This window comes from Narcine bancroftii, chromosome 4, assembly GCF_036971445.1.
Source record: "Narcine bancroftii isolate sNarBan1 chromosome 4, sNarBan1.hap1, whole genome shotgun sequence".
Classification (NCBI taxonomy): domain Eukaryota; kingdom Metazoa; phylum Chordata; class Chondrichthyes; order Torpediniformes; family Narcinidae; genus Narcine; species Narcine bancroftii.
Window position 1 is genome coordinate 188,805,862 of NC_091472.1, and position 24,281 is coordinate 188,830,142.

At 44.4% G+C, this 24,281-nt stretch overlaps 1 protein-coding gene and 1 long non-coding RNA gene across 3 annotated transcripts in view; one reads left to right on the forward strand and one right to left on the reverse strand.

Moving 5' to 3' along the window:
* Positions 1 to 24,281, reverse strand: part of setd1ba (SET domain containing 1B, histone lysine methyltransferase a) — a 180,535-nt gene that overhangs the window by 38,549 nt on the left and 117,705 nt on the right. The window contains exon 8 of the mRNA XM_069933285.1: positions 566 to 748. Coding sequence (XP_069789386.1) covers positions 566 to 748 — 183 coding nt within the window. The remainder of the gene's footprint in view (positions 1 to 565; positions 749 to 24,281) is intronic.
* On the forward strand, positions 3,860 to 24,052 carry LOC138761342 (uncharacterized). 2 transcript variants are annotated; one of them, XR_011356267.1, is made up of 3 exons: positions 15,865 to 15,998; positions 16,412 to 16,510; positions 23,726 to 24,052. It is a non-coding gene; the product is annotated as an uncharacterized lncRNA (long non-coding RNA). The 2 variants fall into 2 exon arrangements; XR_011356268.1 differs by lacking the exons at positions 15,865 to 15,998; positions 16,412 to 16,510 and adding an exon at positions 3,860 to 4,027.

The following is a 24,281-nucleotide window of genomic DNA, read 5'->3' on the forward strand; positions in this document are numbered from 1 at the left end:
ATAAAGATTGACATTTTGAGCTAAATAATCAGAAGCCATGAGAATAATTTAACTCCAAAGGATAATTTGAAAGCTTCAACAGTGAAATCTGTACCCAAACTATCTACTTTATATTATACATGATACCAAAATATCTGATTATGCAAAAAACAATGGACACATATTTCTGGTGATAATTATAGCTTTGGATGCACTGACTATCTGAGTATTTTCAAACAATGGAAGAGATATCATTACTGCTAAATGTTAATCTGTTACAATATACACAGAGAGTGCTGTCATGTCACTTCTAAAGAAAAGTGGTCTCTCTTGAGACTGTGGTTGAAAAGCTCCATGTTAAACAATTGTTCTTTTATTTCATATAAAAATTTCTGTTTATTTTCCAAAGTTTCATGAAAATAATTTATTTTACAAATTCTTCAAATATTAGAAGGGGAAAACTGAACATTACCATAATATTTTGTAATTATATTTGGCACAGACACATGCGGCCTGTTCCTGTGAGGTACTGTGCTACGTTCTACAACATCACTTTTACCTGTTGATGCTCAGGTGATTCACTTACCTTAAAGGACGGTAATCTGATTGCACCCCTCAGACCCATACCCAGTCCCATGCCTTCATAGCCAAGCCCCTCTCCTTTGGGCCAGGTCTCTAACAGACATGTTGAAGCTGGAGCAGGTTCTTTCGGCTTTGGTCTCTCCTCATCTTTACTTTGATCAGCTGATTTTACTGGTGTCTGTGAAGCCTAAGGAAGCAAAGAGAAATTTTATTAGGAAAAATGCACAAACCAAATGAAAATTCTTGGGCTGAATGCAATGTATTCCATAATTAGAAAAGCATTTTCCAATCTGAATAAGTAACCACAATTAGTATTATGAATTAAATCCACCTGCTTGTACATCTGATTTCAACAAATTGACCAAAAACTGATGTTTTTCTCCATTAACTTGGAACTTGTATGTGGACCATTTCTTTTGTCACTTGGAACAGTCAGCCTAGAGCATTAACTGAGTGACATGATTCTGTTTGGTGAGAATTACAAAGTCAAGCTGCAGATTAAGTACCTGTGTGAAATTTTTAAGAATTAAATCATCAATCTGTAGACACTCAACCTTAAGAGAATTGACTCGAGTTGGTGTGCTTTCATTGTGTCCAGAATGGAGGACTAGAGGTCCATCACATTTAGACCTGATTATTATTTCCAGTGGTTACATACAATTGAGATGGGACATTCACTGGATAATTAAAGGTTAACCACATTAGTTCAGGGGAATAATTACAACACACGCAGGCCAGGGTGGGTAAGGCTATTAGCGAATAAATTGGATTTTTACACGGTCACTTTTCCAGTGTTTTACTTCCAGATTTCTGAACTTAAGCTTTTGAAACTGTCATTGTGTGATGCGGATTCACATTCTCATGATTATAAATCTAAACCTATGGATTAAATGAAATTAACTGTTATTAATGGCTGATGACGACGCCTGGCATTATATTTCAACATGACAAGAAACATGTTGTAGAATGGAATATCTCACTAATCCACATAAGCATCAGATTAGAAATTTTCAGATTCAATTCTGAAACCTGATGCAGATTTTGCAACATTTCAGATTAAAAAGTCCTCTCCTCTTCTTCTACATACTGGCAAATGATAATAATCTTCAACAGAATCCAATTTGTAAACCGAGTATTTATTGATAGCTAAACACAAATAATGAAAGCAATCTTTTGCAAAATTCTTAAGAGTACCACAAGTAACCATTTTAATGGTAAAAGCAATTTTCCAGTAGGAGCGCCAGTCATCATGCTCCAAGGAAACGACCCAATAATAAAGCTGGAAGTTCCACTTTTGATGGTCTCCATCAGACAAGCAGCTTGAAAAGCCGCAGAATTATTGGTTTGCTCAATTTTTATTGAATATTCAATGCCTCCCTGTAACAATCTTTTGGAGACGAATCCTCTGATAATTCAGTGAAATCAGATCAGGATGACTGGTAGAAAAATAGCATACAGTGTGCACATAGCTCTAGTGATCAGAGTTTGATTCTGTCCTCAGGTTGTTTGTCTGTAGTGTTACGAGTCCAGAGGACCCCAAAACCCAGCAGCAATAGATATTCACCAAGACAAACGGTTACTGAAACAAAAGTTGCTTTTAACATGAAAACAAGAATCACACTTTAACTTATCAGTAGTAACTAACCTAACAACCCCCTTCTAATTCTAAGCATACGTGTGTGTAAGTTCAGAAAAGTTCTTTGGTTCACAATCCAATCTCACTTCTCATTCCACCAAGTTCACTGGTTGCAGGCAATTCTTATACTGTGCACAGAATTTAACATTTATGAAGTTCACCAGGCTTTGGAGCTTGAAAGGTAAATGGTTACCGCTCAGGAAAGTTCTTGTTGGTCTTCAAAGAGAGATTTGTTGTTCACTGGACACTCACAACTAATTCCTTTTTAATCAGCCACTTCAGTGTCTTGTCAAAGAAACTTGCCCCCTCAGGGTTTTCCAGACGATAACCTCTTTCTTTCAGATCGCCACAGAGTTCTTTTTTGTTTCTCTCATTTCAAGTGAAACATTAGGCAGTCAGTCCTCTCCTCTTGCATGACCCACAAGGGCTTTGACCAGGCTGAACCAAGCACTTACAACCCGTCTTCCAAATGGGGTTTTCCACAAGCTTGCCAGCTTGTCCTTTCCAGTCCCCGCTGCCGCTGACTGATCTCGATCTCGATCTCTCTCTCTCGCTCTCTTCAGACAGTCTGCAGCTCCAATAATTTCTTTCATCTTTTGCCTTTTTGTAAACAACAATCCATTAGTGAAGTCTCGGGCACTCTTCAAAGCTTTTGCAAAGACTGTTGGCCCAGACATGTTTAGCAGAGCTCCAGTATTTTAAAATAAGATCTGTTTTAAAGTGTTTGTATGTGACCTACACTAAAAAATGGGCCCCAATTTATCTCCACAAAGCATATCTATATACAATGCAAACACAACATAATCTGTCACAGTAGCAAGTGTGAAGATTCCCTCTGTTACTCTGTTGGCTTATTCTGGGTGATCTGATTTCTGCCCAGATTCTTTGTAGGTTAGCTGGCTATTGCAAATTGCCCTGGTATCAGCACAGTGAGAGAATCAAATGGAGCAGGTTGATGAAAATGCGAAAGTTAACAGGATTCAATGAAATAGGTTGGAGAATGAAACGAGGGAGAATATCGGGAACCAAATGGTTCTTCATATGATTTAAAACAAAATAATCTTTACTGAGCACAAAGCTTACGTTTTCACATAATTTCTTGTGGCAATTTAAATGTGTGCCATCCCTAAACACAGGGTTTTGTGGAACTATTTCCGACAGGAAATAGTCATTTTTTGCGGACTTTCTGATATCATCTGATTGATTGTGCTATAGCACAATCCCGTTCTGAATTAGAGGTACACAAACTACATATCAAGCTGACTGACAGAGAAGAGCTGGGTCACATGTGACACCAACAGTCAAGTTGAAAAAGTGAGAAATAATCAACTCTAACAGAAAGGAGTTTAGTGGTGCATTAAAATAATGAAATGGTTAATAGCTTTATTAATTTATTTCTATGACAGAAAATTATGCTGCAACAATTAGCATACAAACCAAGATTTTTGCATCCAGTATAGTCACTAATCTCACCTTACTATATATGAAATCAGTGTAAAATACATTACAACATAATTCAAATGAGACAAGATTTATTGGCCTGTGACACTTACATTTCTTGCCTGATTTGCAGACTCCATAATAATACCTGCTTCTGATGCACACTGTTTAAGTACAGAATGTTTTAGTTTGAACAGCATTCCAGAACTTCCCATATGTAAATAAAGCCTAAAATTCTAAAGAAACAGCATTTTTAATAAGAAATGGCAAAAGGAAAAAATTGTCAGGCAGTTGTTTCATGAAAATTGCCATTAGATAATGGACGAGTGATATTCTCAAGAAGGTCAGTCTGGGATGCAATTTTATTGATGTACAAATTGATACCACCAGGTGAGGTTCCCTGCCACCAGTTGTGTTGTTAAGACATTTTGCCATTATGTCCATTAGAAAGTCACTGTGTGAAAATTACCCTTCTTGGATTGTGGTCCAGATGGAGAGCTTGAAAGTTGTGTGACACTCGGGTGAACAAGTAAAACACAGGATTCTGTTGACACCGTGGTTAAGTGAGAAAACGCACAAATGCTGGAGAAACTCGACAGGTCAAACAGTGCCTTTATGTAGCAGAGGTAAAGCTACATCACCAATGTTTTGGGCTTGAATGCTTCATCTTTACCTTTGCTACATAAAGGCACTGTTTGACCTGCCGAGTTTCTCAAGTAACATTTACAGGTTTGCCACTAGAGGGTGTAAGGAGAGTGGTCTGAGATAAGAATCAAGTTTCAGCAAGGATACAAGTACATTCTTTCATAGCCTGAAATCTTCACTACCTCAGTTCTGTTCTTTGTTCATTGTGTTTGGTGTTCAGGTGAACTGGCTGATTGTAAGGCATAAGCGGTTGGAGCAGCACACTCAAGATGACGCTCCGGCCCTTTATACATTTTGGTCACCTTCAAACCTATTCTCAAAACTTTTTATAACTCCTAGTTGCTCCAGGGTAAAATTGGAGCACAGAAATTATTAGATGAACAAAGACTCTGGTCTGTGGTCACGGTGTATGTTAAGAAAGTAATCAATCCATAATTTCTCTGGAGTTCCCTCTTTTGCAATTCAACTAATTCCTGTCATTACCAAACAAGCAGAGGCAAACAAGAAAGACGGCAGGTAGTAGAAAGCTGGAGCAACACACAAAATGCTGGACAACTCAGAAGGTCAGGCAGTATCCAGGGAAGACAATAATCAGTCCTGATGAAGGGTTTAAAAACTGGGGTTGCTCGGGGCCGTGTTTCCTACCCATGTAGTGGGCCCCTGCAGCCCCTTACGCATCCACCTGAAGTCACCAGTATCCCTGCCGGAAGTCGCTAAAACTGATCTAGATTCACTTTATGAACACATGCTGATGATCACAGTGACCTAACCTGAGCTGCTCACTCTCCACATTCAAACCTCCCACCAACCCGTCACTAATGCATGCATACACGCAATGACATCATCTTCCACCCGGGCAGCCATCAGTCGATTACAAATTGAGTAGCATCAACTACACGATGCGTCTACACAGGTCGGCAATCCACCTCCGAGGTGATTTGCTAACCCCTGCACTTTAAAAAAAATTCTACCCACCAATTGGCCTGTACACGGGTAGATAACCTGCCAAATTGGCAGGTTAAATTCATGTTACAATCCAATTTGCAAACCCTAATTAACTGTCTATTGCCTTCCATGGATGCTACCTGACTTCTGAGTCCCACCAGCATTTGTTGTTCCATATTACCCAAACAATATTTTTTTAAAAATTCCATTTTCAGATTTCTCTGTTGAATTTTCAGCAAAATGTGGTCAAAGCAATCAAGTTTAAAGAAAAAAAATCACAATACTCAATGAACTTTTCAGGCACGGATGTTGATGAAGTATTGATATCTTCTAAAAAAAATAGTTCTGTTTTTACTTGGTTACAAAGTATACAGTCGGCAACCTTATTCAATATGGATCATGCATAATGAAAAAGGAATTTCCTATCAGTCAAGTTTCATTTCTGAACAATAATGTACTGCATCAGCAATAAATTTTCCAGTTTTCATTCAATTATGTAGTCAATACATAAATGAATACAAATCCAGCTGATAATAGGGCATTATCTATACTTTGTCTATTAAAAGTGCAGGGATGATTACACATTATATTTCTACAGGAAGACCCAAAAAGAAATTTTTTAAAATTCTTTCTCTTTCAGATCTTTGTTTCTAGTATTTTGTTTTTCTTCTAAATATTAGCATTTGACTTTTTCCTTTTGTTACAGACTGCAGTTGCTAAGAGGGAGATAATGCCTCAATTATGTAGGAATCTGGCAAAACCACATCTTGGGCGGCAGTATACAATTTTGTTCTCCTTATTTAAGAAGAATGTTAAAACAAATCCAGAAAACACTTATTAGACTGATACCTGGAGTGGGTGACTTGTCTTAGGAGCAAAGAATGTAAGCAGAGCTTTTGGGTTATTTTAAGCTACAGGTAGGCACTACTTGATTAAAGGGGAAGTGGGTAGGCAAGAATACAGAGTTGAGGTTACTGCAGATCATGTTAGTGAATGATGGAGCTGACTTAAGGATTTGTGTGGTCTACTCCTGCCCTATATTTGTACTTTCATGTAAACAAAAGGCAGCTAAGCGTGCATGTCTCGTGAATTTCACTGAATCTTTTTTTTCTTTGGCTTGGCTTCGCAGACGACGATTTATGGAGGGGTAAATGTCCACGTCAGCTGCAGGCTCGTTTGTGGCTGACAAGTCCGATGCGGGACAGGCAGACACGGTTGCAGCGGTTGCAGGGGAAAATTGGATGGTTGGGGTTGGGCGTTGGGTTTTTCCTCCTTTGTCTTTTGTCAGTGAGGTGGGCTCTGCGGTCTTCTTCAAAGGAGGTTGCTGCCCGCTGAACTGTGAGATGCCAAGATGCACGGTTTGAGGCGATATCAGCCCACTGGCGGTGGTCAATGTGGCAGGCACCAAGAGATTTCTTTAGGCAGTCCTTGTACCTCTTCTTTGGTGCACCTCTGTCACAGTGGCCAGTGGAGAGCTCGTCATATAACACGATCTTGGGAAGGCGATGGTCCTCCATTTTGGAGACGTGACCTACCCAGCGCAGTTGGATCTTCAGTCTTCAGCAGCGTGGATTCGATGCTATCGGCCTCTGCCATCTCGAGTACTTTGATGTTAGGGATGAAGTCACTCCAATGAATGTTGAGGATGGAGCGGAGACAACGCTGGTGGAAGCGTTCTAGGAGCCGTACGTGATGCCGGTAGAGGACCCATGATTCGGAGCCAAACAGGAGTGTGGGTATGACAACAGCTCTGTATACGCTAATCTTTGTGAGGTTTTTCAGTTGGTTGTTTTTCCAGACTCTTTTGTGTAGTCTTTCAAAGGCGCTATTTGCCTTGGCGAGTCTGTTGTCTATCTCGTTGTCGATCCTTGCATCCGATGAAATGGTGCAGCCGAGATAGGTAAACTGGTTGACCGTTTTGAGTTTTGTGTGCCCGATGGAGATGTGGGGGGGCTGGTAGTCACGGTGGGGACCACCATTCTGTACAACTCCTCATTGAAGTGTTTGCCCTTGTTTCTTTACTCTTGTTAAATGAAGTGAGACAGTTTAATTTTAAAAAAACTTGACCATTTATTAAACACAGGGATGCAGTGCTACTGATGCTCACCGGATACGGAGCGCCACTGTGGCACACAATGGGGCCGTTCCAGGCACCTCCTTGTCACCATTTTTGGTGAGCTCTGGCACCTAAAAAATTAGCCCTGCACCCCTGTTGAGTAACCGAAAAGTGAATGTGCAGATGCTGAAAATTTGAAATAAAACAGCAATGATCAAAATGCTATTCTGTTAATAGTGAAGTTCTGTTGAAAGATTATCCAACCAAAATGTTAGCTCCATTTCTCTCTCCATAGATTCTGCCTGACATGCAAAGCATTTCCATCATTTTGATTTACATGTCACGTGTGTTGGACATCTAACAAGTTGTATTAAACTTTAATACAAGAATTTGAGACAAGTACAAAAATGTAACAGTCAAGAAAAGAAGGATGATTCTCCTCTGGCTGGGCAGTACAGAGGCTTACTTAAGTTCCAGGGCTTCAGTTGCTTGATCTGACAAATAGCGAAGGCAAAGTGGAGTATCAGCGAGTGAAATATTATTGCCGTTGGAGCAGAGTTCTGAAAAGTGTAAAAACCAGGGATGGGGCGGATTTTCTAGTGGCATGAGCATCTTCAATCAGAGCATACCAATTTAAGGTGCTTGGCAAAAGAATGAGGTGACAAGTTGAAAATAATGTTGATAACACCTCTGTTTGCATGGTCTGAGATCAATCACCTCTCATTAGCATTTCTTTTTGCATAATGTCTATAATGTTGAGCACTTTAGAGATCACTTACATACCTTTGGGCAAAAATGTTCTAGAATTCAACCTGCTATATTCACCTGTGAACAAGTTCTCATTCAAAGTCATCTGCCTGAATCTTAATCCCCTTTTTTCATTACTTGACTACTTCCAGTATTTTCTGATTTAATATCAGATTTCCACTAATAACAGCATCTTGTTTTTACAAGATGAGGCAAACAACAGTTTTAAGCAAGATTTTTATATAATCCAAAATGAGCCATTGAACAGAGAGGTTAATGGTGAGTAAATAACATTATTTTGAAAGGAAATTGGACATATGTTTAATTAAAAAGCAAGTCAGAGCTTTGGGGCAAGAAACAGGGAGGTAAGGTTAATCAGATAGTGTTTTCAGAGAGACCAAGTGTATGAGTTTTATGCATTGGCTCTATATTATATTTATCTGTGGAATGCCCTGAAAGAGATGCTTATGGCAAATTCCTTCAACAATAAATTAAGATTGAATGTTAAAGGACACCGCATTTTAAACTGCTGTCTAGATGAACACTAGAAGCCCTGAAAGACCAGTAAATGATTTGCATCTTTCTCCACCTTGCAAACAGTGGATTCCCAATACAAGTCAGAGTGAATCAAAAGCCCCTTTCACACTTGCCAGTGATCCCAGGAATCAAACGCCAATCGGCCTTTAAATTGCAAATGTGAAAGCAAAATCTGCTCAATGCTGGCATGAGATGACGTCATCTCACGCCGGGGATTGCCAGCCTTGACCCCTAGTACAATCCCCGGCTTCTGCAGACACTGGCATTGAGATCCAGTAAGTGTGAAATTCCATTGCATGCACTTCCTTTGAAAGGTAGAACAGCCCTTGCAAGTGTGAAAGTGTTCAGTGTCCCGGTTAGGAGTGGTCAAGTGTGAAAGCGTTCAGTGTCCCGGTTAGGAGTGGTCTAGTGTGAAAGGCCAAACCCCCATTCCTATCCCGGGATACTGAACGGCCAATTTAATGGAATGCAAGTATTAAAGGGGCTAAGGTAATAGCTAATATTTACTGCAGATAACTACATTGTAAATATTTCAAATGGTGGTTAACAATTTTGAATGACCTTTTGGAGAAAGAGCTAAGCAAAACAATGAGGGAAATCAACCATAAACATCAGCTGAACTTGCTTGTATTTGGTTGATTTTCCCTAGCTGTTACGAGTGCCATTCCTTAGTCACACGCTAGATGGAGTGCTATACATCAGCTTCTTGTTAAATGGTTGGAATATAAACACGTTTCTCTTGCCTCCACTCCAAACTCCCACCCTGAACAAACAGCAGCCCACCTTAGAAGTGTCAAAACATCAAAATCCAAGAAGCCAGTATTAAGAAGGGGAGGTCAATGTCCAATACTGCAAAAAATGAATTTGTGTTGACAGATTGTGGTGGAGCACTGTATTGCAATCATTATACTGGTTGGCCCGCCCTGATACTGTAACTCCTCCCCCTCCAGGATTCCTAATAAAGGCAGTATCATCCAAACCCCCACCCTCAGTACTGCCTTGGAATCGTGCCAACAGCTCGTAAGCTATGACTGTAAGTTTATAGTGGTCTGTCAGGTCTAATTGATAGCGCTACAATTTAATCACTATACCAACGTGCCATGGACAAGGCTATTTGAGTGGAGAAGCTGGAGGCTGATCCCAAGGATCCAGAGGCCTCTGTAAAATTTGATCAGTGCTTGCACTGCCTGAAAGCCTTTATGAGGTAACATGACATTCGGGAAGAGGTCGATAAGAGAGACCTGCTGTTGGCACAGGTCGACCACCGCGTCTTCCAGATGATTAAAGACTGTGAGACTTACTCAGCCGCTATGGGGCTCCTGAAGAAGCAGAATCTGGCCCCGAAGAATGTGATCTATGCCAGATACCTCCTGGGCAGCCGTCGACTAGTACCTGGTGAGTCCGTTGGCGAGCACATTCGAGCCTTGCAGGAGCTAGGTGAGCTTGTGGCTGCACTGACGTTACGGCAGCTGTCTACCAGGAGGAACTGATCAGGGACGCCTGTGTGGCCAGTCTCAGGTCTGTGCACATCAGTCAAAGGCTCCTGGAGAAGGACAATCGGACCCTGCAGGCCAATCTCACAAAGGCACAGCAATGTTCCATTACAGTGACCCCAGTTCAGTGTAAAGTCTCGTTGGCTTCCAAGTCCCATATGCACCGGTCACACTGGGGCTTGTCTCCCAGTGTCAACTTAAAAGTGTCCTGATGGAATATGACTGGGCTCACCCTTCCCTCACTCTCTAATAACCAACTTTTAAAGAATCTGCCAGTCTCCCCAAACACAGCCAATCAATGACGTGAACACCACCCACTGCTCACAACACCGTTCGAAAGCCTTACTCCTGATTGTAAGCCGATGGCAACTAAGAGCAGGCAATATAGAGCCTTTATCAAGGCTGAGGTTAAGTGACTCTTGGGTGAGGGTATCATAGAGTCCAGTACTAGCCCTTGGAGAGTGCAGGTAGTGGTGGTAAAGAGCGGAAAGAAGCACAGGATGGTCATAGACTACAGCCAGACCATCAACCGGTTCCCCACATAGCTGACGTGGTGAACAAGATTGCCCAATACTGGGACTTCTCCACCATCAACCTCAAGTCAGCCTAACACCAGTTCCCGATCCACCCAGAGGACAGCCCATACAGGTGTTCAAGGTGGACGGCCACTTCTATCATTTCCTCACAGTTCTCTTTGGAGTAACAAATGGAGTTTCAGTCTTACAGAGGGAGAGACTGAATGGTGGACAACCACCAACTGAAAGCCGCATTCCCCCACCTGGACAACGTGACCATCTGTGGCCATGACTTGCAGGACCACGATGTTAACGTGCAGAAATTCCTCCATTCAGCAAAAGCCCTAAATCTCACATATAACCTATAGAAATGTGTGTTCTGCACTTTGTGTCTGGCTATACTAGGGTGCGTGGTGGAGAATGGAGTCTGAGCATGTGCAGGCCCCGCTAGAGCACCCACTCCCTCATAACCTCAACACCCTAAGGTTCTTTTCATACTATGCACAATGTGTCCCAAATTATGGCGACAAGGCCTACCCCCTGGTTAAAATCTACTACATTTCCCCCCAGTGGCAGAAGCCCAAGTGGCCTTCACTCACATCAAAGGCAACATTGACATGGCGGTGATGCACACTGTAGATGGATCCATCCCATTCCAGGTGGAGAGTGATGGCTGACATGCTGAACCAGGTGGGCAGGCCGATAGCATTTTTCTCCCATGCTGTCCAGCGCCCTGAGCTCCAGCACTCAGCCACTGAAAAAGAGGCCCGGACCATTGTGGAAGCTGTGCACCAATGAAGGCCAGCAAACCGTCCACCCTGCTGACTGACCAATATTTATGGATAACAACCAATAGTGGGGAAAAATTAAGAACGACAAGATCCTCCTACAACTACGAGATCTTGTACTGACCCGGGTAGCTCAATAAGTCTCAGGGTACCTGCACCAATGCTCAAGAAGATCGACTCCAAGCCATGCACAACAGCCTCTGCCTCCCCAGGGTCATTAGGCTCTATCACTTTGTGAATGCCCACAACTTCCCGTACTCGGTTAAGGACATCAGGGAGCTGACTCGCAGCTGCCCGGTCTGCATGGAGTGCAATTCGCATTGCTACTAGCCGAAGAAGCTCACCTGCTCAAGGCCACCCATCCCTTCAAACATCTAAGTATGGACTTCAAGGGCCCCCTCCTGTCCATGAACCAGAATGTGTATTTTCTCAACATGGTTGACAAATATTCACAATTCCTGTTTACTATCCCCTGCCCAAATATGACTATGGCCACTGTAATTAAGTCCCTGCGTAATCTCTTCACACTCTTCGCATACCTCAGTTATATTCGCAGTGACTGGGAGTCCTCATTTATGAGCAAGGAGTCACGCCAATACTTGCTAGCCAAAAGCATAGCCACAAGTAGGACCACCAGCCATAACCCCCGCAAAGGAATAGCCAGTTGGAAAGGGAGAACAGCACCATTTGGAGGGCAGTCCTCCTGGCTGCCTGTCTCTCAGTGTCCTACCAGAGGTGCTCCACACCACCAAGTTTCTATACAGCGATAAATGCAACCCAGCATGAAAAATTATTCTCCTTCCCCAGAAGGTCAGTATCGGGAACAAAACTACTGGTCTGGCTGACGACCCCAGGACCTGCGCTACTCTGGAGACACACCATAACTCACAAAGCAGACCCCCTGGTCAAGAAGATCCTCCTCCTCCATGCAAACCCCAAGTACGGCTACGTGCAGTACCAGGATGGGTGGAGAGACCCTGTCTCTGTCCAGGACCTGGCTTATGCAGGGGCCCCTTCAACTGAGACTCTTGCTGAACCAACCACAGTCGATCGACCAGTATCCCCTCCCCCCCATGACTAGCTGAGACACAGTGGAGGATCTGACTCCCCCATCGGCACCAGCTGTACCACCCAACCTCTCCCACCCCCCCCCCACCCGAATCAGCCCCAACTGATTCTGTTCATCCATCCAAATTTCAGCCTGTCACACAAAGCACTGCCCAGGAGCCTACATTAACACCACAGCCTGCACTGCAATAGTCATTTCAACAGATGAAATCACCGGATAGGCTGAACCTGCAAATAGACCATGAATGGACCTTGATACTTCACCCCGCCAGAATTTATTTCAAAAGAAGGGGTGAATGTGGTGGAACACTATTGCAGTCATTATACTGGTTGGACTACCTCTGATGCTATAAGTCCTCCCCCTCCAGGATTCCTAATGAAGGTGGTATCGCCCAATCCCCTCCCTCAATCCCCAATTCCCCTGCCTTGGAATTGGCCCAATGCCATGTAAGATATGACCATAAGTTTATAGCGATTAAAGACTATTAATCTTGACCTGGTCTGTCGGGTCTAATTGATAGCGCCACACAGATAATATCATCTAAGAGGCACAATAGAAAAATGAACCCTAAAACAATTCCGTGTAGCGGTTTTCTCTTTAATGAAGCATACTTGGATTAACTACTAATGAGTGCTTGCAAAATGTGACGTTTCATTCCAACTATCCAGAATCGAAAATGGGTTCCCAACTAATTCTTCTTCCCAAGAGTTGTTAAGTATGGCAATTACAAATTGTAATTTTAGTAAAAAAGAGAGAAGGTCTGGAGGAACTCAGCATGTCTCGCAGCGTCCATCAGAGGTAAAGATATATAACCACGTTTTCAGAGTAGGGGAGGGAGCACAGACCAGCAAACAAAACATGATCATTGGTCACAGACAGGAGGACAGGAGAGGAAAGGTGAGAATTGATGGGGTGAGGGGGTGGCTCTATGAATGCAGGACTGGAGGAAATAGAGAGGAAAGAGAGAGAAGAGGGGAGGAGTGGGGAAAGAAAATTTTCTTAAGCACACCCTCCCCCATGTCCAGTTTAAATTCCATATGGAGGATAAAGAACCAAGAGAGATGTGGAAAGAGGAGATAGAACAGAAAGAGAGAGTGGGGGAGAGAGAAAGAGGAGAGAGTGGGGAGAGAGAGAGAATGAGGGGAAGAGAGGGGTAGAGTGGAGAAATAGAGAGTGAGAGGGTGAGGATGGGGGAGAGAGAGGGGGATAGAATAGAGGGGAGAGAAAGGGATAGGGTGGGGAGGAGAGAGAATGAGAGGAGAGGGTGAGGGAGGGAGAGAAGTGTGTGGGGGAAGAAAGAGCAAGAGGTTGGGGAGATGGAGAGGGGGAGAAAAGAGAAAGAGAGTAAGAGAGAGAGGGGGTGGAGAGAGTGGGGTGGAGAGAGAGGTGGGGGAGGGAGAGAGGGGGGGAAGAGAGAGGGGGGAGAGAGGGAGAGAGAGAGAGAGAGAGAGAGAGAGAGAGAGAGAGAGAGAGAGAGAGAGGGTGGGGGGGGAGTGCGAGAAAGAATAGGTGTTTTTATGCTGAGCCTCCCCTTTGAGACCAGCTACAGAGGTGCATATAAATTTTAAACTTACCTGTTCACAGAGAAACCCTAAAAGACTACTCTAGTGCTGCTTTTATGCTGAACGGCGCCTCGGTGCATTGTCCGGAGCCGCTGGAGGCAGGGTAACTGCTGCCATGGCACTGCCCGTCATAAATACGTGGCAGAACAATGGCCGTCTTCCCTACCCATAATCCCCCATGCAGCTGGAACTGCTCCGTGTTTCCCAGAACAGTTCCAGCTGCGTGGGGGATTATGGGTAGGGAAGACAGCCACTGCTTTATCGCGTATTAAGCCACTGGCGCTGACGAGCAGCACCGTAGGCCGAAGCAGACTGGTGAGGTGCTGGAGTGATTGTGGGGCTGTCACAGCCCACACCGGCCATTTCTGCCTTGATGGCCCATGCTGGCCACCCCTGCAGTGACGGACCCACCCCCAGCCATTCCTGCCTTGACGGCCCCCACCCTGAGTGGTACATGAAGGGAGTGGGGAAATGGGTCATGGGCTGAAAGCATCTTTGCAATGTCATCAGCCTACCCCTAGTCAGTCGCTTGGAGCAGCAGTATGTTCACACAGGGTGGCACAGCTCAGCGCTCTGCCACTGACCCTTCCCTCCGAAAGGGATTGCAGTTGCTGCCTTGGAGCCAGACGTGGCACATTCATACAGGAAAGTCTCCTGACATAAGGGCGGAGAGTCTCTGCCTTTACACTCAGGCTATTCGACTGTATGAAAGGGTCTAATGAGAGAGGGGAGAGAGGAGAGAGGGAGAGAGGGAAAGGGGGGGAGAGGGTGGGGGAGAGAGGGGGGAAGGGGGACAGGGGAGAGGGGGGCAGGGGGGAGAGAGAAATGGAGAAAGAGGGGAAGAGAAGAGAAATAGTGAAAGGATGGGGAGGTGGAGAGAGAGGAAGAGTAAAAAAGAGAGCAAGTGAAATTGGGATGGGGGTGGGCTAATGATAACCAGTGAATTGAAATGGGTTGTCACTGGGAAATTCCCACTATTGTGGCAGATAGAGCCGAGGTGTTCAATGATGTGATCTGCAGGTCTGTATCAGTCTGTTCCATGTCGAGGAGTCCACAACAGATTTTCTAGATGCAGTAGATGACCCCTGCAGTGTTGGTTAACTTGTCTCTCTCTGCTGTAATAGCAGGGACTTCTTACTGACAACCTCTTTCAATTTTCTGCTCCATTCCCAAGCCAACATATTTGTCCGTGGTCCTATGCACTGCCGCAATAAGACCATCTGCACACTGGAGGAACACCACCTCATACTCTGTCTGGGCACTCTCCATCTAGATGGCATTAACATCGACCTCTGGTTTCTATTAGCTGTCTCCGCTTCTATTTCTCCTTTTCTCTAGCTCTACATCCAGCTCTACATCTACCCATCCTTGCCTGATCAATTCTCCTCTGCGGTCCTCCTATCCATGTCTAATTATGAGCTGTTGTCTGTCTGTGCTTCTCTCCCTGCTCTTTCTTTCCTTTTTCCCAGCCTTCTAATTCAGACGTCTGCTTGCTTTTTAACTCACACCTTGAAGAAGGGCTCAGGCCTGAATCGTCGGTAATTTGTCTCCTACGGATACGGTGAGATCTGCTGAGTTCCTCCAGAGTTTTTACTACAATCATAGCATCTGCAGACTTTCATGTCTCACACAAATTGTAATTTTTCTGCTTATGGTTTTCTCTCCTTCTCAAGAGTTTCTCCATTTCTATACATTGTGGTTGGTGTGCTATGCAGCTGTGAGTGAGCTGAACCAACCAACAGACTTTACTGGCACTCTGGAGAGCTTATCAGCACGATTCCCATGGTCCTTTGCCTCCCCCACCAGGATCATTGTGATGTCAGCCCAGTGTTGGCCGCCTGACCATTGTGACATAAGCCTTCACCTCCGTTACCTGGTTCACTGGCAGATCAGTCAGTGCAGCCTGCTACAACATATACAATGCTCTCCCAGCATCCTGTCATGCAACAAGTATATTTCGTAATTAGTATTAGTTGGATCTAAAGATTGCCAAAGTAGTTCAGGGTAGGTAGCTAATGGGTAGAACAGTCTAGAAGCTTTAGATTTACAGTGAAAGGGAAGAAAATTAAAGGAGACCCAAGGGATAAGATTTTCCTACTGTGGGAAGTGGATTATATGGTTAAAACCTATCTTAAAAGATGAAAAAAAATAGGAAAGGTTTAAGGAATACATGCATCGCAAAAAGGCTCCTTGGTCAACATGGATGAATTGGCTGAAGGGCCCGTTTCCATAGCATTCTCTATGACAAACAAGGATTTAATAATATTCAATGGGTTCTATCCTGCAAGAAAACAAAACAAAGTGCTATAATGACAAATCAGTTCCTTGTTCTTTTCTTGTACACCGTCTTTTACAAATTTGTTGTGTAACCACTTCCTTCTATTTTGTCACATGCCCATAATTTCAATGTGTTCAAGGGGAAGTTGTTGTTTCTGGGTCTTGGTAAAGTTCTGAGAATCTGGCAGGAAGAATTTTCATCATCAATCTGTAGAGATTTCAGTGCTTCTATTGAAAAGGTAATTTTACTTATTCCCAATTAAAGCTCCGTGCTGTATGTCTAAATTAAAAATAAAACTGAATAGTAATTTGTAGATTACATATTACATGCATAGACAGTAGTAAAACCCCTGGTATCCAGCACCAATGAGGATTGGTAGATGCCAGGTAAGTAAATTTGCCGGTTGCTTGAGATTGCATGTTGTGTGGATTGGTGAATTGACCACTAGGGGGTGCCAATTTTAAACATCTATTTTTTTAAGCTATTTATTTTCTGTGATTTCTTTTGCTGGTTGCTTGGTCTTGCCGATTGCTTGAATTCTGGATAACGGGGATTTTACTGTACATCATATCGATTATTGAAAAGAGGGTTGGTGCGAGAACACAGCCTTGCTTCACGCCATTGTTAATGGAGAAGGGTTCAGAGAGCTCATTGCTGTATCTGACCCGACCTTGTTGGTTTTCGTGCAGTTGGATAATCATGTTGAGGAACTTTGGGGGACATCCGATGCGCTCTAGTATTTGCCAAAGCCCTTTCCTGCTCACGGTGTCGAAGGCTTTGGTGAGGTCAACAAAGGTGACGTAGAGTCCTTTGTTTTGTTCTCTGCACTTTTCTTGGAGCTGTCTGAGGGCAAAGACCATGTCTGTAGTTCCTCTGTTTGCGCGAAAGCCGCACTGTGATTCTGGGAGAATATTCTCGGCGACACTAGGTATTATTCTATTTAGTAGAATCCTAGCGAAGATTTTGCCTGCAATGGAGAGCAACGTGATTCCCCTGTAGTTTGAGCAGTCTGATTTCTCGCCTTTGTTTTTGTACAGGGTGATGATGGTGGCATCACGAAGATACTGAGGCAGTTTTCCTTGGTCCCAACAAAGCTTGAAAAACTCATGCAGTTTGGCATGCAGAGTTTTGCCGCCAGCCTTCCAGACCTCTGGGGGGATTCCATCCATACCTGCTGCTTTGCCACATTTCAGTTGTTCGATTGCCTTATATGTCTCATCCAGGGTGAGAACCTCATCCAGCTCTAGCCTTAGGGGCTGTTGAGGGAGCTGGAGCAGGGCGGAATCTTGGTCTGAGCGGTTGGCACTGAAAAGAGATTGGAAGTGTTCTGACCATTGGTTGAGGATGGAGATCTTGTCGCTGAGGAGGACTTTGCCGTCTGAGCTGCGCAGCGGGCTTTGGACTTGGGGTGAGGGGCCGTACACAGCCTTTAGAGCCTCGTAGAAACCCCTTAAGTCGCCAATGTCCGCGCTGAGCTGGGTTCGTTTGGCGAGGCTAGTCCACCAATCATTTTGGATCTCCCGGAGTTTGTGCTGAAGATGGCTGCATGCGCGACGGAAGGCTTGTTTCTTCTCTGGACAGGACGGCTTTGTAAGGTGAGCCTGGTGGGCAGCTCGCTTCTTTGCCAGCAGCTCCTGGATTTCCTGGCTGTTTTCGTCAAACCAGTCCTTGTTTTTCCTGGAGGAGAAGCCCAGTACCTCTTCAGTGGATTGCAGTATGGTAGTCTTCAACTGATCCCAGAGGGTTTCAGGGGACGGGTCCGTGAGGCGGGTTGCATCGTCGAGCTTTGCTTTGAGGTTTGCCTGGAAGTTTCCTCTCGCTTCGTCTGACTGCAGGTTTCCAACATTGAACCTCTTTCTGGGGGCTTTATTGTTCCTGGGCTTTGGCTTGAAGTGAAGGTTGAGCTTGCAGCGAACCAGCCGGTGGTCAGTATGGCATTCCGCGCTAGGCATGACCCTGGTGTGGAGCACATCTCGTTTGTCACTTTCTCGCACCAGGATGTAGTCCAGGAGGTGCCAGTGTTTGGATCAGGGATGCATCCAGGTGGTCTTAAGGCTGTCCCTCTGATGAAAAAGGGTGTTTGTAATGACAAGCCGCTGTTCTGCGCAGAGCTCCAACAGGAGGCGCCCATTGTCGTTGCACTTGCCGACGCCATGCTTGCCCAGGATTCCTGGCCAGGTTTCTGAGTCTTTGCCGACACGAGCGTTGAAGTCGCCCAGGATGACAACCTTGTCGGCTGTAGGGGTGCGTTGGATGAGGTTGCGCAGGTCGGTGTAGAACTTGTCCTTTTCTGCTGGTTCCGCCTGGAGGGTTGGAGCATAGACACTGATGAGGGTGATGTGACGCTTGTTTTGAAGGGGGAGTCGCATGGACATGATTTGGTCCGAGAGGCCTGTCGGAAGGTTTTCGAGTTTGGAGGCAATGAAGCTCTTGACCATGAAGCCTACACCAGATAGGCGTCGTTCATCCGAAGGCTTGCCAGACCAGTAGAGTGTGTAGCCCGCGCCGCGTTCTTGGAGGCTGCCTATCTTCTTCAGCATGATGCTGAACCAAGCCATGAAAGACCCCAACAATGAAGACTCTGTTTACATCCGGTACCGCACGGATGGCAGTCTCTTCAATCTGAGGCGCCTGCAAGCTCACACCAAGACACAAGAGCAACTTGTCCGTGAACTACTCTTTGCAGACGATGCCGCTTTAGTTGCCCATTCAGAGCCAGCTCTTCAGCGCTTGACATCCTGCTTTGAGGAAACTGCCAAAATGTTTGGCCTGGAAGTCAGCCTGAAGAAAACTGAGGTCCTCCATCAGCCAGCTCCCCACCATGACTACCAGCCCCCCCACATCTCCATCGGGCACACAAAACTCAAAACGGTCAACCAGTTTACCTATCTTGGCTGCACCATTTCATCAGATGCAAGGATCGACAATGAGATAGACAACAGACTCGCCAAGGCAAATAGCGCCTTTGGAAGACTACACAAAAGAGTCTGGAAAAACAACCAACTGAAAAACCTCACAAAGATAAGCGTATACAGAGCCGTTGTCATACCCACACTCCTGTTCGGCTCCGAATCATGGGTCCTCTACCGGCACCACCTACGGCTCCTAGAACGCTTCCACCAGCGTTGTCTCCGCTCCATCCTCAACATCCATTGGAGCGCTTTCATCCCTAACGTCGAAGTACTCGAGATGGCAGAGGTCGACAGCATCGAGTCCACGCTGCTGAAGATCCAGCTGCGCTGGATGGGTCACGTCTCCAGAATGGAGGACCATCGCCTTCCCAAGATCGTGTTATATGGCGAGCTCTCCACTGGCCACCGTGACAGTGGTGCAACAAAGAAAAGGTACAAGGACTGCCTAAAGAAATCTCTTGGTGCCTGCCACATTGACCACCGCCAGTGGGCTGATAACGCCTCAAACCGTGCATCTTGGTGCCTCACAGTTTGGCGGGCAGCAACCTCCTTTGAAGAAGACCGCAGAGCCCACCTCACTGAAAAAAGGCAAAGGAGGAAAAACCCAACACCCAACCCCAACCAACCAATTTTCCCCTGCAACCGCTGCAACCGTGTCTGCCTGTCCCGCATCGGACTTGTCAGCCACAAACGAGCCTGCAGCTGACGTGGACTTTTTACCCCCTCCATAAATCTTCGTCCGCGAAGCCAAGCCAAAGATATCGATTATTAGATATGATGATAAAATTGTTTATGTGATATTGTAATTTATCCAACCTGGTTTCCTGCATCCTGAGAAATTGAAAATTTTCTCTAAAATCCCTCCAGGTCCTTGCTCCATTCAATCCCATTGAGTACTGTTCTGCATTGTTCAGCCACTCTGCTTCTTTGACAACATCACCTTATTTTCTTTTTTTTTAAGACATACAGCTCAGTAACAGACCCTTCTGGCCCTCAAGTCTGTGCTGCCCAATTTCACCCAATTGACCTACGTACAACCTCTGTACATTTGGAAGGATGGGAGGAAAGTGGAGTGGCCGAAGGAACCTCACGCACACATGGGAAAAACATACAAACTCCTTACAGACAGCGCCAAATTTAAACCTTTTATGATCAGGGCGATACCCACACTAGGTTTTCAACATTGGATAGACTACATGGAAAACATTTTTTCATCTCTTTGCTACTTCTAGGTTCCATCATCATCATCAAATGATTTTTAAATATCTTTTTCACTTCTAGATTTTTCAAACACAATTAATGTTCTTAAACATTTATGATGCCAATCTGAAGCCACATCGTCAAGATTACTGATCCAAACCTCTGGGGTTACTGGTTCAGTTCAGTGACCAAACTGGTGTAAAGCGTTTGGGATTTTTTTTGCCCAATGAAAGCACAAATTCTGAACACAAAAATCATAAATGGACATGACACAATACCAATATTTAAAGCACTGAAACTCTGCCAAAATAGGAAGCCTTGGGTGGGGGATGGGGGGCTAGAAAACTGCTTTATGAAGGAGAAGTTGCTAAGGAACTCATAAACATCTCAGCTTACAATGAGTTCTGAAGTGCTAAATGTATCACGTCCTCTTTAGGGAACTTAAGCATTTTTAGACCAGTACATTTTCTTCTTTGGCTTGGCTTCGCGGACGAAGATTTATGGAGGGGGTAAATGTCCACATCAGCTGCAGGCTCGTTTGTGGCTGACAAGTCCGATGCGGGACAGGCAGACATGGTTGCAGCGGTTGCAGGGGAAAATTGGTTGGTTGGGGTTGGGTGTTGGGTTTTTCCTCCTTTGTCTTTTGTTAGTGAGGTGGGCTCTGCGGTCTTCTTCAAAGGAGGATGCTGCCCGCCGAACTGTGAGGCGCCAAGATGCATAGTTTGAGGCGATATCAGCCCACTGGCGATGGTCAATGTGGCAGGCACCAAGAGATTTCTTAAGGCAGTCCTTGAATCTCTTCTTTGGTGCACCTCTGTCACGGTGGCCAGTGGAGAGCTCACCATATAACACGATCTTGGGAAGGCGATGGTCCTCCATTCTGGAGACGTGACCTACCCAGCGCAATTGGATCTTCAGCAGCGTGGATTCGATGCTGTCGGCCTCTGCCATCTCGAGTACTTCGATGTTAGGTATGAAGTCGCTCCAATGAATGTTGAGGATGGAGCAGAGACAACGCTGGTGGAAGCGTTCTAGGAGCCGTAGGTGATGCCAGTAGAGGACCCATGATTCGGAGCCGAACAGGAGTGTGGGTATGACAATGCCTCTGTATACGCTTAGCTTTGTGAGGTTTTTCAGTTGGTTATTTTTCCAGACTCTTTTGTGTAGTCTTCCAAACGCTCTATTTGCCTTGGCGAGTCTGTTGTCTATCTCGTTGTCGATCCTTGCATCTGATGAAATGGTGCAGCCGAGATAGGTAAACTGGTTGAGCATTTTGAGTTTTGTGTGCCCGATGGAGATGTGGGGGGGCTGGTAGTCATGGTGGGGAGCTGGCTGATGCAGGACCTCAGTTTTCTTCAGGCTGACTTCCAGGCCAAACATTTTGGCAGTTTCCGCAAAACAGGACATCAAGCGCTGAAGAGCTGGCTCTGAATGGGCAACTAAAGCGGCATCGTCTGCAAAGAGTAGTTCACAGACAAGTTGCTCTTGTGTCTTGGTGTGAGCTTGCAGGCGCCTCAGATTGAAGAGACTGCCATCCGTGTGGTACCGGATGTAAACAGCGTCTTCATTGTTGAGGTCTTTCATGGCTTGGTTCAGCATCATGCTGAAGAAGATTGAAAAGAGGGTTGGTGCGAGAACGCAGCCTTGCTTCACGCCATTGTTAATGGAGAAGGGTTCAGAGAGCTCATTGCTGTATCTGACCCGACCTTGTTGGTTTTCGTGCAGTTGGATAACCATGTTGAGGAACTTTGGGGGGCATCCGATGCGCTCTAGTATTTGCCAAAGCCCTTTCCTGCTCACAGTGTCGAAGGCTTTGGTGAGGTCAAGAAAGGTGATGTAGAGTCCTTTGTTTTGTTCTCTGCACTTTTCTTGGAGCTGTCTGAGGGCAAAGACCATGTCAGTAGTTCCTCTGTTTGCGCGAAAGCTGCACTGTGATTCTGGGAGAACATTCTCGGCGACACTAGGTATTATTCTATTTAGGAGAATCCTAGCGAAGATTTGAGCAGTCTGATTTCTCGCCTTTGTTTTTGTACAGGGTGATGATGGCATCACGAAGGTCCTGAGGCAGTTTTCCTTGGTCCCAACAAAGCTTGAAAAACTCATGCAGTTTGGCATGCAGAGTTTTGCCGCCAGCCTTCCAGACCTCTGGGGGGGATTCCATCCATACCTGCTGCTTTGCCACTTTTCAGTTGTTCAATTGCCTTATATGTCTCTTCCCGGGTGAGGACCTCATCCAGCTCTAGCCTCAAGAGTTGTTGAGGGAGCTGGAGCAGGGTGGAATCTTGGACTGAGCGGTTGGCACTGAAAAGGGATTGGAAGTGTTCTGATCATCAGTTGAGGATGGAGATCTTGTCGCTGAGGAGGACTTTGCCGTCTGAGCTGCGCAGCGGGCTTTGGACTTGGGGTGAGGGGCCGTACACAGCCTTTAGAGCCTCGTAAAAACCCCTGGTTGCCAATGTCAGCAATACAGTATGAACATACTGACAGCATTAAAGGTTTACATTAAAAACTGCTAATGAGTACAATTTAAGAACGTTAACCAAATGAACACCTGGGAAGGAAGAACAAAAAATCTAATCCCTTATTTCTTTGAATTAGTAAAGACAGAATTTACAGTCATGCAACTGACAAATGTTTATAAAGCAGCTTGCCAAACAAAACATCTCAGGAAGTGGAACAGAAAAGGGAACCAAGCAGTAGTGAAGAAAAGGTGAAATTTCACATTTAAATCATATTCGATATCTCAACAGAAGGGAATTAAAAATGTATACATCCATAATAAATGAACACAATGGAATAATTATCTTAAATGTGACAAGGATCTCTCTGCATATCCAAGGAAAGAAATTGAAAATATCCTCTGAGTAGTTTCCATAGGAAGGGTCTTAAGTTTGAAAGTTAAGTTGATTAAAGTAAGAATATTGGTTATGTAGTTATTATTTAAATGGAATTATTGTTTACATTTAAAATACATTTAAATATATTGCAACAATTATTAAACTTTAAAAATTCCCACATTGTCTGAAATAAAATTTACATGGGTAAAGATCAAAGGAAGATTATTGAAATGAACCACATTTTTCATACAATTAAAGAATACCTATAAATGTAGAGAAAAACAATGCTTTCTGTTTATTACTTTAAATGTCTCAATAACATAATGAATGATTGGGCAGCAGAAGCTTCTGGGCTTCATTAATGTTACAGTCAAATCTACATTTTCAGAAAATGGGTGAACAGATGGAAAATTCTAATTTAGAGTATTTGTTATAAACAGTCTATTTCGTGTCATTTCCACAATAGTTCATTTTAAATCTTCAAAATGTTCACTTAAATCTCAGGTGTTGTGGAAGAAAGCAGCAGTTCCGAAGAGACACTATCCAACCTGTTCAACACTCCAGGGAAAATGTTAACATTATATTTCACAAAGAGGCCAGGAGAGTCTGCCTTCCTTTCTTCTGCATATGATTCAATAAAGGTGACAAAATCTGGCCTCGAGAGAAAACCACGCCCAGAAGAGTGGAGAATTAACAACAGACGTCTTCACTACAATTTATCAAATATCCTTGCTATATTAGTATAGAAATTAAAAACCTTGTATTACAGAAGAAATGTTCTTTTAAATTCAGTTCCATTTTTAAATTAAAGCAGTTCATTTATAACTTTTACTATATCTCAAAGGTTGTTGCTCACTGCCACCTTGAGGAGTACAGCAGAGGAAATGCACTTGGTCTACATTCCCTTTGCAAACACCATAATACTGAATAGCCACCATCTCCAAGGTTCCAGGGATGGTGGACAACACTCACGTGGCAATTGAAGCTTCCTTTCAGAACCCATGAACTTCAAGGGCTGACACCTCTAAATATTCAAGTCAAAAATGAGCATGAGAAGTGT